Below are 18,994 nucleotides of genomic sequence, written 5' to 3' on the forward strand. Positions count from 1 at the left end.
AAGCCAGCTCATCAGTGCTTTCTGGAGCAATACAGAAAACAACAGATATTTGCTTTTGGCATCAATGGAGAAAAAGGGTTTTGGTCCTTTGTTCCTTTAGATATCTTTTCGTCCCCTCTCTAAGTCAGAGGATTTATAAATTTTATTTCATTTTACTGCAGATAATTCAAGTCTTGCTTCAACACAGGAATAATCCTTTTTATGGAGTTATGGTGCATGCATAGTAAACAGCTTTATATTTACAACGCCATTACACCCACCCTCACAGCACTGTACAAGAATGATTACCCTCATTTTTCATATCCAAATCTAAAAGAAATTACTTAGAATTGCATAAAATGTAAAGCATTGTAGGTTACCCAGTCTGAAACCCCTAGAATCTGAATTTCCACTGTGATTAGCACTTCTGAGGTGTTGTCAGCACATCCCACTGACACAGCTGCACTCCTGGGGACTAAGGAATTGTAATCCCAGTCCATATTCTGAGAGGAGGCACCCTCCTACTCACCAGAAATCCCAAGTGCCCAATAAATACTATTTTTGCCTGTCACTGCCCCCTCCCTATTCCATCATGGAGAACACATTCCCCAGCTATCTGTGTGCAGCTCTTGCTGTGGTAGAGACAACCATGGAATAACAAAATGGCTTGGATTAGAAAAGCCTTCTAGGATTGAGTCCAACTCCAGCACTGCCAAGGCCACAACTGACCCATGTCCCCAAGTGCCACACCCACATGGCTTTTGAAGTCCTCCACAGGTGGGGACTCCACCATGGCTGTGGGCGGCTGTGCCATGGCTGGGCACCCTTTGGGTAAAGGAGCTTTCCCTGATATCCAATCTAAACCTCCCCTGGCACAGCCTGAGGCCGTTCCCTCTCCTCCTGTCCCTGTTCCCTGGGAGCAGAGCCCGACCCCCCCAGCTGCCCCCTCCTGTCAGGGACTTGTGCAGAGCCACAAGGTCCCCCCTGAGCCTCCTTTGCTCCAGCCTGAGCCCCTTTCCCAGCTCCTTCAACCACGCCTGGTGCTCCAGACCCTTCCCCAGCTCCATTCCCCTTCTTTGGACACAATTATTCCTTTACTTTATATCCAGATACAAATATATATTTTTATATCCACATGTATTTTTACCCCCTTGCAGTTGCCAAACCCACACCAGTGTTGATGCCATCTATCTTCATTCCAGTTTTCACCCAGCACAGGTTTCCTGGTCCTTCTCATTGCATTTCTTCTCACTCAGTAATTTCACTCTCTTTTTATCTACCTCCCCACCACACTCCAGTTTGACATGCAGGTCCTGTCTCTGCTGTACACCATGAGGGCCGTGGGGAGGACGCCAGATAAATCCATCCCACAATTTAACATGTGCCAACACAGCAGTCCCTCAATAACCAGAAGAGATGAGACCTTACCAGATCAAAATTACCATTTCCTCAGTGAAAACGGAGTCTTTTCAGAGCTCACAGTAAGTTCTTCAAAAATTTATCTACACAGCTTCCATAAATTTGGCCAAGTATCATCAGAGGAAGTAAACTGTGCACCCCCATTTGCATTAAGAACTCAGAAATATTTCATGAGCATAAAATATATGCCAAATTTTAATAAGAAATTACTAATAAAACTAGGAATACCTGGTTTTAAATCATACAAGATTAAAGCAGGAACACAGAAGTTAAAGGACAAAGCAACAAGGCACTAAACACGTATCTTTTTCATCAATCATCTTCAAATAGGACTTTAAAGGAAAAAATCTAATAAGGAACAGATTGTGAACCCTCCTGATTTCTACATAAATTATCTCTGAGAAGCAATAAATGACAACTGTCTCCAAAACTTTGCTGCTAATAACTCACAGGTGACTTTATACAACACACCAATGCATAGAGTGTGACAATTATCTTAAGACCTAGTTAAACACAAAGCCTGAAGTGCTTCAGATGGGTAGAATAATTGTTTGTGTTCCACGTGATGATATTTTGATTGAGAAAATATTCAGATTATTTACACTGCAGTTATCTGAAGCACTAAGCCACAGAACACTGATTCCAAAATTTGAAATAATGAAGGCTGAGAAGTGCTAAAAATTATGAAAAACACCTGTGAATTTATTTTTAGTACAGAAGAATTATCTTGGCATATATAATGCAGGGTTTAATAATCACTTCATACCAAATACAAACCGATCTCAATCAATATGACTGAGACTGTAAAATAAATATTCTGTAAAATTATTTTCATTAGAAAATACAGACTTCCTTTCCCTTGATGAAGTAATACACTGCCACCATAAAAAGCAATTTTTTTTTCTCCATGACCTTTTTACTCATATCATGGTTTTACTAGTCTAGTAGTATTTCTTGTTTTCTTGCTTGTAAAACATAAAGGTAAATTCACAATCATCCCACCATCAACAGCTATAAATTTTGACTTTCCCTGGAGTTTAGGGAATGTCATCTCTGTTGCAAAATTAGTTGTGAATAAATCTCATTCAACAGCTAAGCAGTGAGTTAGAAAACGGATAATATAATTGTTTCAATCTCTGTATCATTGTAAGAGGAGAAAGTTTTCATTTCGTTTCCTAAAATAAGAAAGAGAAAATACCCCCAAAAGGGTGTTTTTCCACATGTAATTATGAACAGAACACGCTACTATGGCTGTACATCTCCCACACACATGCATGACTTCTGCAACATCACGGAAAGTGGAAAAGACTTTACCTGAGGAGAAAAAGGATGAATATTCTCATAGAGGCAGGGGACAATATCAGATGTCTCGCACAGTCTTCACTACATTTATTTTCAGTAAGCACAGCGACTCTCTTTGCATTGAACAACAGCCTTTTTTCCAGAAGGCAGCAGCAGCATCATCAGTTTGGGACTGAGAAGTCACATGTTTTCTGTCCCTGTTTGTCAAACTTTTGCTGTCCATAACGTGCTAAGTCCCACACAAAAGCTGGAGCACAGTCAGACCACACAGGGATCTTATTCCCAGGATCTTACCAACCAGGGACCTGTGAGCTGAAAAGGCCCTGAAAACGGTGAGGAATTCCCTAAATCTTAACCCACAGTAACTGTACAGGAACAACCACAGATGTAAGAACAGATGCAGGAGACAAGCCCAGTCCAACATGCCATGAGATGAGCCACCTGCACTACACCTCCACTTGCAGCCCTACATGCAGCAGGACCGAGCAGCTCCTGACTGCAAGTGACAGATGCTTGGATTGCAACCTTGTGCCTTAACCAAAGTGAAAAGGACGCCATTCCCTAATAATAACTTCAACAAATCTTTGCCTTAAGTCAGAACAAAAGACGAAAATATTTTCAGAGATGTCAGCCATAACCTTTTTTTTCACTGCCTGAAGAACAATCCTCACATATGAGGTAGGGAAAAATCATCAGATAGGACTGCTAATGAAATTAACAGCTAAACAATCAGCTGTCAAGGAAGCTGCTTAAGTGAAACTGTATCTGGTGCTGGAATAGAGGCTGCAGCACTTTGCCCACAGCTGAACTGACTGCTATTAACTCTGTTTGAAAGATGCTTTTTCCATACCTTTGATTAACATAATTCATGATTCAAGTTGAATGCTAATGTTTCCAGGATGCTGAGCTCCATCACCATCCTCATTTTTTTGTCTTGTCTTCCTGACTTGCCGGACAAACAAGATTTTACCATTCAAGCAACCCCAGATCTTGGTCACAAAATTAAACTGCTAGATTAATCAGACTCTGCATTTTCTAGACCTATGTACCTAGATTTGTCAAAGATCCTATGGATAACAAGAACTTATTTTTCTCACTAGCCCAGCCACTGCATATGAGCACAAATAACTCCTTGTAATTCCAGCCCACTAGCAGCAAACAACTATTCCTCCCTAAAACCAACACAAATCAGTTATTTACCCTTTGCCTCTGCAGTCTGAGGAAGTGGATGTCAATGAAAAGGGGAATTTGAGTCCTGTACAAGAACAATTTAGTTAAAAGCTCTGTAGACTGTGTGGAGAAACGCCTCATTTTCCACACCCTGCTGATACTCACATCAAACTCATTCAAAGCAGCAGCAAGCTCTCCTATGCCAGTGTGGCCCTTGCTCTCATCGGTGGGCGAGGTGGCCTGGGCAGCATTGGAGATCCCAGCAATTGCTTCCTGCACTTGCTTGAAGACGTAGTCCCTGTTGGCCCTCGTGGCTGCAACATCGGGGTGGCGGAGGAAGGCCTGGGAGGCCGTGTACAACATGGTGGCATTCTTCTTCAGAGCCCCTCGGGCCGCGGCCATCTCGTCCCTGCAGTGAGGATCCTTCAGTTCCTAAACAAAAATACAGTTTTTAGAGCTGGAAATGAAAGGTTTCGTGTTAGAATGCATTGCCTTGAGCATCCAGGCATAAACGCCGTGCAGTGACTCGGCAGAGATGGAATCTATGGCAGAATCCACCAAAAATCACTGAAAGAATTCCCCTCCTGCCCAAGGAAGTCTGGTCCTTCTGTGTCACTACAGCTGTTACATTGTGCTCACAATATCTTACCAAAGAGTCACTTCTCTTTTGCAAAAACCCACAAAAAATGTATATAAAACATCCGAAATTCCTCTTCCTGATCAGCTGGATTCCTTGGGCTGATTCCATAAAGGCAATGCAAGTGCAATGCTCCTGTTGCAGCAAGTGCCTTATTTTTCTAATTACTATTCCCATGTCCTTTATAAAATTATCATAAGGGAGACCTTTAAAAAAAAAATCAAAATAAAAGCACTACATAGATGAATATTATAGAATCACAGAATCAAAGAATTAACTAGGTTGGAAAAGACCTTTGAAATCATGAAGTCCAACCTATGACCTAACACCATATGGTTTTAGTTCTTAAAGACCTACTAAATATGCCTCTCAACATTTCTATTTTGCTTCCCTTCATATTTTTTCATATTCCTCATATGATTTCAGAGTTTGTATATTTAGTATATCATGACAGATACTTTCTTTTGTTTCCCCTGGAAACAACAATCAGATACTGCACAATATGTTATCAGAATTATGTATTATTGTTATTTAACCCAGGATTTTTTTTTAAATTATAGTGCGTATCACACTGTCCTTGAAAGCCTTACAAACATTAAGGCAGCCCTAGCAATATTCATAAAGAATAACAAAACATTATTAATTATATTTTAAAACTATGAAACCAGTCTGGAGAGCTGAATAGTTAATGTTTATGTTCACACATGGAGTCTATCACCAACATTGGAAAAGGACCCAGGTATTCCGGATTTAAAGGTTCTACCCTTGATTAATTTCAGCCACACATAACTGACAGGTAACATTCTTCAGAGAGAATTTTTTGCCATATTCTTGTATCTTCAACAAGAACTTAACAGATATAAACATTAACTTCCACATTTTTCTCTTTTTCCCATATTCACAGCTCTATTTCCACAGGGGAAGTGTCTGAATGCACAGAAGAGCTCTTTTCATACAGTGACTAGATTCTACATTTTTAATTTATTTGTCTTAGTCATATGGTTTGCTTTTACATAGTCCTGCAAGGAGCAGGGAGATGGGCTTGATGATCCTTACAGGTCTCTTCCAACTTGATATATTCAATGATTCGATTTCAGTGAAATTTCATGAATGCTATTATGAAAATGCTATTTTTCATGAAAATGCCCCACAATCATTATTCAGAAGTACATTGCCATGATTGCAATTAAGAAAATAAGGTAGATAGGTGGATGAATACGGAAAGCCAGCTTTCCAAATCCAGTGCGCTATGCAGGACAAAGATGACACATCCTTGAATTACTGGTGGTATTCAAATATAATTGAAGATGGAGAGACCTTTTACAACTCCACGGTGTCTTAAAAGGAACAGTGTGCAGGGGAAGGTTATCTTTATTGCAAAGTTGTAAAATGACCGGCCTTGAATAAATGTTATCGTGACTTTCTGGTCTTTTTTTCAGCTGCCTTAGCAATGAATAAATTGATAAATGAATAATTTTTAAAAAAAAAAATCTGAAAAGTATTAATAATGATTTTAAGCACAAAGGAGATTTCTGTTCCTCCTGAACTTGAATTATACTCAACTAGCAAAGAGCTTGTGCTTTACCAGCTGTCAGAGTGACCTGAAATCTGCATAGGTTAGAATTAAATGGGAATAATCATTGAATTAAAACTATCCTTAACCTCCTGAGTCACTTCCTTTCTCACCCTTCAATCTGTTATTAATTGAAGCTTCTTGGAACATAGTCTTAAAGAAACTGCACTTCCAAAAAACTTCACTGCATTCAAAAATAATCAGTGTGATTAAATTATAGGCCATGACACAGCAATTAGTAGCTCATTGTACATTTTAAACCAGACTTGGACATAAAACACAAGAACTTTAGAATGCAGATGGACTTTTCCAGCCACTCCTGTACTCACCTGTTGTCGTCTCGCAGCAACATAGTTCAGTTTTACCATTTCCTTCCCAAATTCCTTAAAGCGATTGGCTAAATCTTGTTCATTTGTTGCATTTTTCACAGCTTCTAGTGCCTCCTCTACCTACAACGCAAGAAATCAGCTCTGTCAGCATTTTAATCCACTCTTTGAAAAGTCTGTGACTATTCCACCCAGTACTCTCTTACATGGACCCAATTTCGGTTTCACATCCATCACTGTACAGAGGCTTTATGAGAGTCCCATGAACTTTAATTAGGTTTTTAATAGAGCAGCTGTCACTCTGCATTACTGCCCATTTACTGTGCTTTAGGATCATGTAAAACTAATGTCAAAGATGTAACTGTATTCATTTCCCCACTCATCAGATGAAATATTTAATGTCTGAGGGGTTTAAAACAAAATACACGAGTATGTTCTTAATGTGTGGTACAGGCTTTATGGGAAAACAAAGAAAGTTATTCATTCTGGGCAAGAAATATTTAAAAAGGAAATTCAAACTTACCATTAGGACTTAAATTTACCCTGATAAATCCAGAACACTGGATCTTTGTGAAACAAATGATAGCTTCAACCCAAAATATTTGTATTATTTCTTTTTTTCTCAGTTCTGAGCTTCCCTTCTTTAGTTATTTAACACTGAGGAAAGAATCTACCCAAGAAACCACACCTGCACTTACTCAGTCATGCTGCAGCTAACAGGCAAAGATATAAAACCCCAGTTATACCAACAAGTTGATCCAACAAATGCATTGTGAAACTTTATGCAAAGCAAGAAAAAATATCTGAAGGGATAAAATGCTCTTTTCATGCAATAAGTAAAGGAAACATTACTGTGACTAGATGGGAATTCAAAGTTGTACTTCTCTTCCTCACAAGATAAAAACACAATTCCAAGCAAAAACATTGAGAACTGAAAAGATTCTACTGCTCCCTCTTGGTAAAAGCTGTTGCTGCAGTTCATAAGAACATGCATAACAGATTTTCCCCCAAAAGGAAGGGGCTTACTGGGATGGGGACAAGCTCCTGTGCATAAGCAGAGGTTTGCAGCTCTCCAGATACTGCTGGGAATCAATAAATTCAGCAGTAGCTGGTGTTTAATAGTCTAGAAAGGCACAATTATGTGCAGAACCTGTCTTTTATTGCTTGAGTTGCTCTGTGTTTTCTTACCACTGAGACTATATTTTTATTTTGGGCTTTTACCTACTTACTGCAGATTTACAAATTACAGGGCAATAGAGTAGCAAACTCATACATGTCTATTGAAAAATGCATAATTCAGGAACATAAATTCATGGCTGTTACATTGGAAATTATCAACCAAGTTACTGCAGATTTACAAGCTTCAAACTTATTCAGAATCCAAATTACCTCTTCTTTTGCTCTTAAGGAGAACAATGTTTTCTAAAAATGAACTGACTGCCTTACCAATGACACAAATTGCAAAAGCATCATTGTATTAAATAATTTGCTCCTTCAGAACTTCTTGCAAAATACAAACATTTTCCTTTCTTATCAAGAAACATTTACATTAGAAGTTTCATCTTCAATATGTTTGTAATGCTACGCACAGACATGATGAACTAACATACGTTTTTCTAAGTCCTGCTCCATATTAAATAGAATTCCTGAAAAATTTGTCATAGATTCCACTCTGATAATCAGATTTCCAAAGGTGCTGATCATACTCTATCGTGTCAGTCAGGGCTCAAGACCACAGATTCCAAAATGAAGAAATCAGTTATGAGAAATACTAGAAAGGACAGGAGCACAAGCCCCTTTTTAATGATATTTTAGTTTTTATTATTGTAATTTCTTTTTAACAAATTCATATTGGAGCAAGTTCTCTATCCTTGGGAAAACACGACTCAGCTGAATAGATCTGTTCCTCTGATTAACCAGCCTGGAGTTAATTACAAGAGATTCATAATTCTCTATGTGCATGACCACATACTAATAGTGGTACATGGTTTTTAAATGTGTTACAAAAGCTTCTGCAATAACCACTATTTCTAATTTTAGTAGTGCAAAAAGATAACCTGAATGCAATGACCAAGAGCCCTTCCAGAAAGCACCTGCATATATTCCCTCTAAAACACTAATTAAAATGCACCATTTCCTGGGAAGCCTCTGACATGCTTTCAGAGGAAACTGATTACAGCACAATTCAGCATAAATCAGGCTTCATTACTCTGACATGCAGAATTATTTTAGTTCATTAATTTTATGGGTAACTTACACACGTCTTTGAAGGTTACCTTTGAGTCAATAGACGAGCTGTTCCTTCATCAATTTTGTATAGTATAACCATATTTTCCCCTAGTAATTTATTTGTCTAAAAGTAGTTAGCATTGTAAAGTGGTAAGATAAGGATATTTACATGTTGAATTCTCAGAAATATATTACCCTTTTTAACATGAAAATGAAATTCAGAGTTAAGGTCCTTATGCTGAATTTTGCTCAAAACAGAGATTGCTGACTTCTTGGAAACAGAACTTTTAATAACATCAGATAAATGCAGAGATTACAAACCACACTGCCAGACACTGCCCTTGCAAATCCAGGGTGTAAACTGTGCAAGTAAATACACCCACTTACAAACCAGCACTGGACATTTGTATTTTACAGAACATTTCTCTTCGCCTATGAAAGAGCTTGAACACAAATTTTCATCATAATGTTCAGAAAAAAACTGTTGTTTATGATATTCAAGTGTTGGCCTTGCTAGGAATGGACAATTTGAATTACAGTTCCATGGAGCACTATAGAGAGGAAAAATTAAACGCATATTTGAGAGAGACACTGCTTACACTGCACGTAACCAGAGCCACGTGCTGACAATTCTGAGAGCAGCATTTTACTCATTAAAGCAGAGCTCACTAGAACCTGTGCTGAAAAATCGGCCTCTTTCCTTATGGAAACTGTTTTCCAGCTATTCAGGTTATCTGCACAGTTTGCAAGTTGAAGGGTTCTCACTGTTTTTCCAGAACATGAGATTGCTGTACAGTTACACTGTTAAAATGACAAATTTAAAAAAAAAAAAAAGAAAGTATTTTTTGAACAGTTGCTAAAAAGAACCAACTCTCCATCTCCTCTGTTAAACTCACACATGGACTCGGCAGGCTTTAAATACTCTGTATATTATTTTCTGCACAATTTTGTTTTGTTTCAAAGGTTTTTGTTGATTTGTTTATGCAATAAAAATATAACAGTGCAACAGCTAGGCAGGGTGGAAAAATGTATTTCCCAGTTTCAACCGAAAATCTTTTTAATACTCCTGTATAAAAATGGGAATGGTGACAATCAAAAGTGAATATATATCTGTCCAAACTATCTGACAATCTTTAGTTCCTCTTTATTCTTTGATAAGACAGTTGTACTGTTGTCTCACTCCAAATTAAACATTCAATCTTTAGATATATCCAGAAGTCATGAAGAGAAAAAAAGAAGAGTAGACAACTATAGTACCTAAACAGAAGACAGCAGTACTGGGAACATAACCACTGGGACAAGATGTGAGGGGAGTAAATGCTTCAGGTCAGGTCAGAGAGCTGTTTAACAGCAGCATGAGTCCAGTCACTGAAGATATCTCACAAATTTTGCTTCAAGTGCCCAAATATTAATTTCTGCAGAACTAGAAAATGAATCAGACTAATGCAGAAATGTGTTAACTCCTACCTCTTACCAGCACTTTATGAAAACACAGTGGAGACTAAGGAATGTGGGCGGTTACATCCCTAATTGATTTATCCCGTTTTACCACACGCAAAGCACACAAATCCAACAGAGAAGGTGAAAAATGCCTACGATTTTGAGGTGTGAGAGGAGCCTCATGACATCAGCCATGTCAGCCAGGATGAGCAGGCGAGTGACGGCCGAGAGCAGGGCCCGGGCAGCGCGCACCATGGTGCCCCTCTTCACCGAGGAGCAGGGGTCGTCCGCGAACTCCGACGAGGCAATCCGCATTGTTTCTCCTGGGATTGGGAACACAAATGGTCACTCGGGTTAGCTTTGAGCCTTGCATTTGTTATTTTCCGGAAGTATAAATAACTCACTAGAAGCTAAGCTAAGTGCTGTTGGGAAAAGATCGTAGAACAACAAAACCCTTGGGTTGGAAGGGGCCTTAAAGACCATCCAGTTCCACCCCAGGGACACCTCCCACTATCCCAGGTTGCTCCAAGCCCTGTCCAACCTGGCCTTGGACACTTCCAGGGATCCAGGGGCAGCCACAGCTTCTCTGGACACCCTGTGCCAGGGCCTCACCACTCTCACAGGGAAGAATTTCTTCCCAATATCCCATCCATCCCTGCTCTCTGGCAGTGGGAAGCCATTCCCCCTGTCCTGTCACTCCAAACCCTTGTCCCAAGTTCATCTTCAGCTCTCCTGGAGTCCCTTTAGGCACTGGAGGGCGCTGGAAGGTCTCCCTGGAGCCTTTTCTTCTCCAGGCTGAACAACTCCACCTCTCCTAGCCTGGCTATGATTCAAAGATTCAAAAAAAACAACCTTTGCTGTTGTTAAAAAGAATCCTTTTTGTCTCCACTGCATAAACTCAGAAAGAAAGTACTTCTAATGTGGAATCAAAGCATATTTACATTGGGTTTAAGACCATTAGAACAACATTAAAAAAAAATTCCAGATGGCAAAACTTCCCATAAGACAGTGCAAATAGTGGGGGAGAGATTTAAGATGGCCACAGTGATTAATTCCTATCAGAACTCTTTTCCTTATTGTATTTATCATTAGGACTGCATGTTCATATTATAATTTGCAAGCAGTGCATCTTGGATAATGTGGAAGGTATCTCCCACAGGATGATAAGCTGATAATATACAATTTCAAAATAAAAGTCAAATGGCTCATTTTTAAGACTACATATTCCTCTTAGCTTTCCATAAGGCTGGCAAAACTCTCTATGAATTTCTTGGGATGCAATTAACAAACAATTATTGCCAGATAAAAAGAGAACAAACCAAATTTCTAAACATACTTAAATGTTATATTGCTCAGCATCACAGAGCTGAAATTCAAGGTAAAACAGAAAATAAGGGTTCTGTGGAGGAGGACCACAGTTTACTGTCCCTGTCTTCCCGTGCATTTTACCTGTGTGCCAAGAATCACTGAAACTAGGAGCAAGGAATTCAAAGACATTTTTCTAACACATACTTTAATTCAAACAGTTATTTGAAAAATTTATCCACAACTCTTGGCTGAAAGTGAGCTAAAAATTGGGAATGAAACTTCTATAGTAGTAGTAGTAGTAGTAGTAGTAGTAGTAGTAGTATGAGTCAATGACTCAAATATTTCATGTATAAGGGAAGGTTGAGAGCAACCACAGAACAGCTGAGAGCCCAGCATGCGAGCAAGGGCTAGATGTGAGTTTCCTAACTTGGGAATTTAACACTGGTCATCTAACCAGTGTAACATGGTAAGGCATCATCTTCCCTTCAATTATTTGTTGAGGGAAACCAACTATCCCAGTTTTGCGTAGAGAGTTTGCTCCAAAATGCACTCTTGGAGCGTATTGAGCTGATTGAACCCAAGGGGGCACACACAACCATGTGAAATCCCAGCAAGGCTTTCCCTTATTTAAGCTCTAAACTGGATTCAGATGAGATGGAAGTGATTCCAAGCATCCAGCAACAAAACTCTCGTAAGTGAAAGTACTGAATTTCAGAGAAATCCAAGCTGAAATGGCAGCCAAAGCAAGGCTGGATTTTGGAATTAGATGCTTGCAAATTGCTTAACTTTCATTTTGATGCTGAGGAGATGTTACCATTTTCTTCCAAATTAGCAGCGTGTAGCTTCAGATAAATACTTATATTGGACTATGGAAGAAACAATATTTGATAATCAGCCAGTGGCACCTGGAAAATTATTTTCTTAGACTTGAATATCCAAGGAGATACCCCTAGCAAAAAGATTTGAAAATCAATGCTCATGGGCAGAGGGAAAATGCACAGAGGGTCAAAAGGAAAAAACCAAACAAACAGTTAAAAGAGTTTGGATTAGATATTTAGCCTTAGAAACCTCACATTAGGTGATATAAATTCCAAAATAATTAAGCAAAAAGTATTAAATAGACATCATCAAATAAGCAAACCAAGAAAGTATGAGTATAAAAGTTCACAGCAGGTTGTTTAAAACTTAAAAAGATCTAGTCGCTCATAATTTAGAATCTAATAACCACTAGCAGTTACGGGGACGAAGACTCGTCTGTTTCAGTGCCAATTAACACATTTTAATCCTCCTACAGCAGTGGTATCAAACCACTCTTAGGCTAAAGGTAACACTGGAGCTTCAGCTAGCCCAATTATTTTTTAGAGAAACCTTTTTATCTGGGAAAAGTCAACCCTACATTCAGTTATCCATTTCTTTCCAAATTCATTTCAAGTTGTTCTGCAATCTATATTAAATTCCTTTCAGTGAAAATTGGCTCAACACAAGAAACACAGACATCTAAAGTCATCAGGTCTGCTTCCTTGCCACTGCAGTCAGTCGTGTGATAATATAATTAATAACAATCTTAATATGGTAATAGCTACACTCTTAAACTTATCAAGCTGCCATCTTAGAAACAGCTCAGACATTTAACCCCAATTAATCCTATGTGAAGTAGGAATCTCATTCCAAAATGAACTCCAGAATGTGACTCTTTTCATTAGAAGCACTTTAATGCCATGCTGCCTGTATTTGTAGATAATTTAAATCAATTTCTTCTCATGCCCCCTTTGTCCTTCAGTTTCACTGTGTTCTTCTTCCACTCTTGTTCCTATTGTCCCTTTTTAGCTTTGTGCATTTTTGTGTGGAATCCTGACAGATTAAAGGCAGTACATCAGTCCCCTCTAATTGCACACAATATCCACTTCTATAATCATTACAGCAGCCCCATGAAACAATTCTGCTTCTGGAGTACAAATGATAAGAACTGCAGGTTTCTAGGACCATTTGCAGCTATGAGAAATACTCATGGAATCACAAAATGTCCTGCGTAGGAACTGCAAGGATCACTGAGTCCAGCACCTGGCCCTACAAAGCACACCCCAACAATCCCACCATGTTCCCAACAGCTCAACAACTGCAAAAATCTATCAACAGACGATTGCAAAGGTCACCCAAAAAAGCTACTGGAATTTCATGAGCAGACTTAAGGTAAAACGTCTACCTATGAGGAAAGGAATGAACCAAGGCTTTCAATGGTTAATAGACAGAGGAAATGCCATTTTTTACAAAGCCTTGAAGTGTTTATTAAGAGATAGAAGAGCACAGAGCAGCAATCTAGAGAACAGCTATGATCAGTAAGGGATGCTGACAATAAAAACACCAAACACCTGGAAATAATTAACAGAACAATGACAAATTGATTGGATGCACCACTCCTGAGCAGTTCTCAAATGGAACTAATTAATAAAGCTACAGTCTCATTAATCCATTTCTTTTAGATTTTTCCTTTTGTTCTACGTGTTCAAGATTAAAAAGACAGAACAACTGATCCATGACATAATGGAAGTATTTTAGTGTTCTCCTTGTAATTAGAGCAAAAGCACTGTTATGAAGCTATCCTAAATTATAATAATATATTTACCCAAACTGAGTTGCAGATTCCATATAAAACAGTGAGGATTACACTAATTGATGATACGATAGATTTGAACAACACATAATTGTTAATAAGGCATATTTAAATTATATAAGCAGATTTTTAATCCTTTCATCATGGATGTTGTCTTGTTAAGAAACAAAAGCAAACCCTTCAGGATGCAAAGCTCTGCAATTTTATCCCCTTTGGATTCATCTAGAAATTCACCAAATAGAATAGTACCATGCACTGTCCATCCCAGTAAACATCTCAACAGTCACACTTAAGGAATAATGAACTTAATCTGGTCTTGGGTGGTTGGTTTCTTACTGTCTATATTTCTCCTACCTTATTAATCACATTGATTATTTACCACATCTCTTAAAACATCGTATTTTGTTTACAGTACTTGAAAATCCAGTCTCCATAACTGAACATGTTCATTTCAGTATTAACCTCTGTTTAACGTTATCAGAATGTGGGAAGTAATTTGCAGAGGATTTGTATTTTCATGCTGTATATTACTACATATAACTATGCCTTTTATTCAGAATTCCAAAAGCTTCATACAAACGGCAGCTTAGTCTTCCCTTTCCTTAATACCTTTTTTCTACATCTTTACTATGTTCCCTGAACTCACTTCGTTTCCCACTTGCAGCTGGAATTTTGCTCTCCATCTGTGGGAGAATGACCACTGTTCTCATCGTTTTAATGGATTTCAAGGCCAGAAAAGGCCATCTCTGATCAAGCCCCATCTTTTCCCATCACATTTCTGTTCCTAGAGCTGTGTCTCTCTGGAATTGATCGTACAGACAATCCAGTTCGCTTAAATTTGACTCACTTTATATTTGACATTTAGGCAGAGCAGTGGAAGATGATTCACTCTGCATTTTAAAGTACAGCAGATATCCTTAAATCTAGTAGGTATTTTGGATTCAATGTTCTCTCTTAGATCCAAGAACACACCACATCATTCACTTCATGGATCATTAAAATATGTAATTTTAGTTAACCCAACTACTCCTTTCCTGAGGGACAGAAAATAGCAAGAATACAGAACTTCTAAGATATTTAGCCACATATCTATGGCAATGTAAGACAATTTATCCATGAATGTTATGTTTTAGAAAGAACTTTTCTAATTAATAGTCAGATTAATAGTGCATTTGGAACATCACTGATACACTTAAGTACAATAAAACACCAATTAAATTTCAATTCAAAATTAAATTGTTTGGGATGTGAGGATACATTAGCATTTCTAATCCCTCTTTGTCTGCAGCTCAGTTACTCAATGGATTAACACCCTTCAAGAACACACTAAACTGATCTGCCTTCACTGAACTGGAGAGTTCAGTGAACACCAACATGAGCATTTTAGATGTTCAACACTGTGGTTAGGAACATGTAAACACACTGGACCTCTTAAGATTTCCATAAATACAGAGGCAGATCTGAAAACTCAAGCTCAACTGAATTATAATGTGGCTTCATTTGTATCCTGACAAAAGTCACGATGCTGAACTATGATGTTCTACTAAAACACAGAATCACGGAATGGTTTGGGTTGGAAGAAACCTTAAAAGACCATCTTGTTCCACCCCCTGCCATGGGCTGGGACACCTTCCACTATCCCAGGTTTCACCAAGCCCTGTCCAACCTGGCCCTGGACACTTCCAGGGATCCAGGGGCTGCCACAGCTTCTCTGGGCAACCTGTGCCAGGGCCTCACCTCCCTCACAGGGAACAATTTCTTCCCAATATCCCATCTAAATCTACTCACAGTTGAAAGCTCTTCTCCCTTGTCCTATCAGTTAGAAGTTCAGCTAGCGATTTTTCCACAATTTCTATGTTTATACTAAAAATTTGAGATCCCTAATTAAAATAAGTATTTTCTTCTTTACCCAAATGCTGCAGAGTTGCATCAAGAAGCACACTCTCAATTATTACAATAGTTCATCACCTAAACAAGAAACTACAGTGGAAAATGGTAGGAAAAGTTGTCGTCTTTCTGGTGAAGTGTGCATGGTATACTTATTAAAATCATTATTGTAAAAAAGGACTAAAATGAAGACAAACAAAGAAAGAAAAATCTCTAAGTCCTAGTGATTAACATCTTGAATTTAATCATTTACTGGGTTTCTGTATAACAATTTATTAATTTAAATAGAACTGTCATTAATAAATTTAACATATCAGGTATAGAAGTGAACAGCATTTGAAAAACACCCAAGATTTCCTAGCAGGAATGGAAAAGGAGGCACTCCAAGAAAATGACTACAGCATTCAGCACTAGGCACAGAGATTCCATCATTCTGGATATTATTTTCATTCTGGGGCTTGAAGACGCTCACAAATACAGGAAAGCAAGTTCGAGGGTAGATTCTATCTGTGCCCAAGGCACTGTGAACTAAGTTCAAAATCATAATTAGAATCAGTTCCATCACTCTCTATTATCACATGAAAATAAAAAATACCCAATGAAGAGTTTATTTGAAACTGATATTTTTTGAGATAAGCTTCAGTTCAAAGGGTTGATATTTTCCAGCAAGATGCATTTTCATAACAAAATTTATCAAAAAATCCCAGTGATCTGTGAAAAAGAAGGAGCAGCAAGTTGCTAATGTCAGCTCATGGGAAGCACTGTGAGGAGGGGAAAGGATTGATGATGAGATTGATCAGTTCAGTGGATTATCAGCTCCCTAGTTGTTTTAAGGGTCACTTTTGTTTTACTGCTAATTTATGCCTTTCCTTACACTTAGATCCTACCTGAATGTCTTGAGAGAAGCAGTGAGAGAATCAGGAAGCGCCTGCTGAATCTGGGGAACAAACAGAGCTAAAAGTAAAAAAAAAAACCCCTTCCCATAACCTCAACTGGGATTAAGAGAACAGGCAGGTTAATGTTGGACAATTGAGGGGTTTGCAGCTAAGCCAGAAAACAACAGGAAAAATTTAAGTAGAGAAATTCAGAAAGATACTCCAGTATGAGAGAGCATAAGAAAGGAGAAAAGCAGACCAGGGAGAGTCATCAGCACAGGGAAAATCTACGGTATAGGCTTACAGTAAGAAAAATATGAAATAGACAACAAACAATATAAAGAAAGCATTTACAGGTTTACACACAGAAACAGATAGCAGGTACAAGAGCACTACTAAAAATCTAAGTTATTTATTTTCTATTTGTTCACATAATCTGCACACATTGCTTATGATATCCTATATTTGAAATCCAATGCAGTTATTTTTTCACCATAAACAACTTACCAAGGATTTTAAAATCATGCTCAAAGCATCAGCCTACATGAAAATTAAGTTTATCTTTCCAAAATTGGGAATTACGTTTAAAAATTAATTTTCAAAGACTACAGCAGCTTTTCACTGAATTCTGACTTGGCAACATTTTAGTATCCTAACACTTAATTGCCAGTTTTAATGGGAATTCACATACATGCAGTGACACCTATGTGTGAATACAAGAGCTCCTTTTTATAACTATACTCATTGCTTGAATGTTTAAAAACTGCAAGAGCTTCTGTGCAGAGAGATAATGAGATAACTGAGCTTCGTGGTGTGAATTTACATTCCAGTGCAGAGATCAAAACACAAAACTAATCCATAGCCCTCCATCAACACACAGAAAGGCAGACTGCTGTTGTCCACAGTAGAAGGCTACTAAACAAGACATGATTATCATTAGATTTGTAATGAGAACAGAAAGAAATGATCATTAGTCTAAGTCTGTATAGCTAAGAGAAAAAACTATGGTTGAGTGTTAGATACCTGGGAATGGCAGAAGCGAGGCTGAGGGCAATCAAGGCTGGAGCTGGCACTGAGCAACCTGGTCTAGTGGAAGGTGTCCCTGCTCATGGCAGTGTTGGAACTAGATGAGCTCTAAGGTCCCTTTCATCCCAAGCCATTCCATGATTCCACAATCTCCATCCTTTACTGGATGCAGAGCGAAACTCACTCAACAAAGGATGAGGAAAAGGCTGAGGTACTAAATTCCTTCTTTGCCTCAGTCTCCCAACAGTAAGAGCAGTTGTCCTCCAGGTACCCAGAGCTCTGAGCTGAAGGGCAGGGAAGGGAGCAGAATGAAGCCCCCAAAATTGGTTCTACTCCTGTCACTAATGCATTTATAGAATACTTTTTTATTGTATTTTTTACAGCAGTAGCCAGGTTTCAGTTCTAGCTGGGCTTTGGCCCTTGCCATTTTCTCCCTGCATGACCTCCAAACATCCTTGTAGCTCTCCTGAGCTGCCTGTTCCTTTTCACAAAAGTCACAGACTCTCCTTTTTTACCCACGTTCCAGCCAAATAAATAAAATAAGGAGCGATTTAAAACCATGAAGTCAACCACAAACAGGTGAAAGGAAGTAGAGGTGATATATTTTTTAAAGAAAAAACACATATATGTCATCACATACTGCAGAAATCACATAATATGAACACAGGTTAAAAACTGACTTATCTGCAACTAAAATACCAAAAAGAAAAAAAGGCAACACATCTCTGAAAGTCAATTGGAACGATTACGGACGAATGAGATTTGCAAACATCCCAAATCACAATCAGTGGAGAGCCTACAGTTTTATTTTTAGTAGACATAAAAATAATTCTAAATTCCATCAGCTTTACAGAACAGGCTCCTTTTCCAATGTTCATATATAAACAGCAGTTGGAATATCTCTCAGATCTGAAGTCTAAAAAGGATATCTGTCGCTGATAAAGGGATTAAAACAGAGAGAACAAGATAGCTGGAGATCAGAATGCTATAATTTGACACTTCTCTGAGGAAAGCAGCGCCTGTTATTTAATAACATTTTATATTCCCTCACTCTGTAAAGTATTACTGGCCTTTATAGTATGTGAATAATGTACTTCAGATGAAGACATGTTCAAAATGGTAAATGGAAAGGCAATAAATTAAAGCCTTTTATAAACTGACTAAGCATCTTTTAGGACTCAGATATTAGGAAGTATATTTCAAATTTTCATG

General features: G+C 38.3%; 1 protein-coding gene across 3 annotated transcripts in view; it reads right to left on the reverse strand.

The window, feature by feature from the left end:
* The window catches only part of CTNNA2 (catenin alpha 2), a 463,437-nt gene that overhangs the window by 341,095 nt on the left and 103,348 nt on the right, over window positions 1–18,994 (reverse strand). For all 3 annotated transcript variants that reach the window (XM_039550337.1, XM_039550338.1, XM_019287148.2), the window contains exons 4-6: window positions 10,232–10,398; window positions 6,410–6,529; window positions 4,036–4,302 (exon numbers count right to left, since the gene is read on the reverse strand). In XM_039550337.1, the coding sequence (XP_039406271.1) occupies window positions 4,036–4,302; window positions 6,410–6,529; window positions 10,232–10,398 (554 nt within the window). The remainder of the gene's footprint in view (window positions 1–4,035; window positions 4,303–6,409; window positions 6,530–10,231; window positions 10,399–18,994) is intronic.

This window comes from Corvus cornix, chromosome 4 (genome assembly GCF_000738735.6).
Source record: "Corvus cornix cornix isolate S_Up_H32 chromosome 4, ASM73873v5, whole genome shotgun sequence".
In the NCBI taxonomy this organism is placed as follows: Eukaryota; Metazoa; Chordata; class Aves; order Passeriformes; family Corvidae; genus Corvus; species Corvus cornix.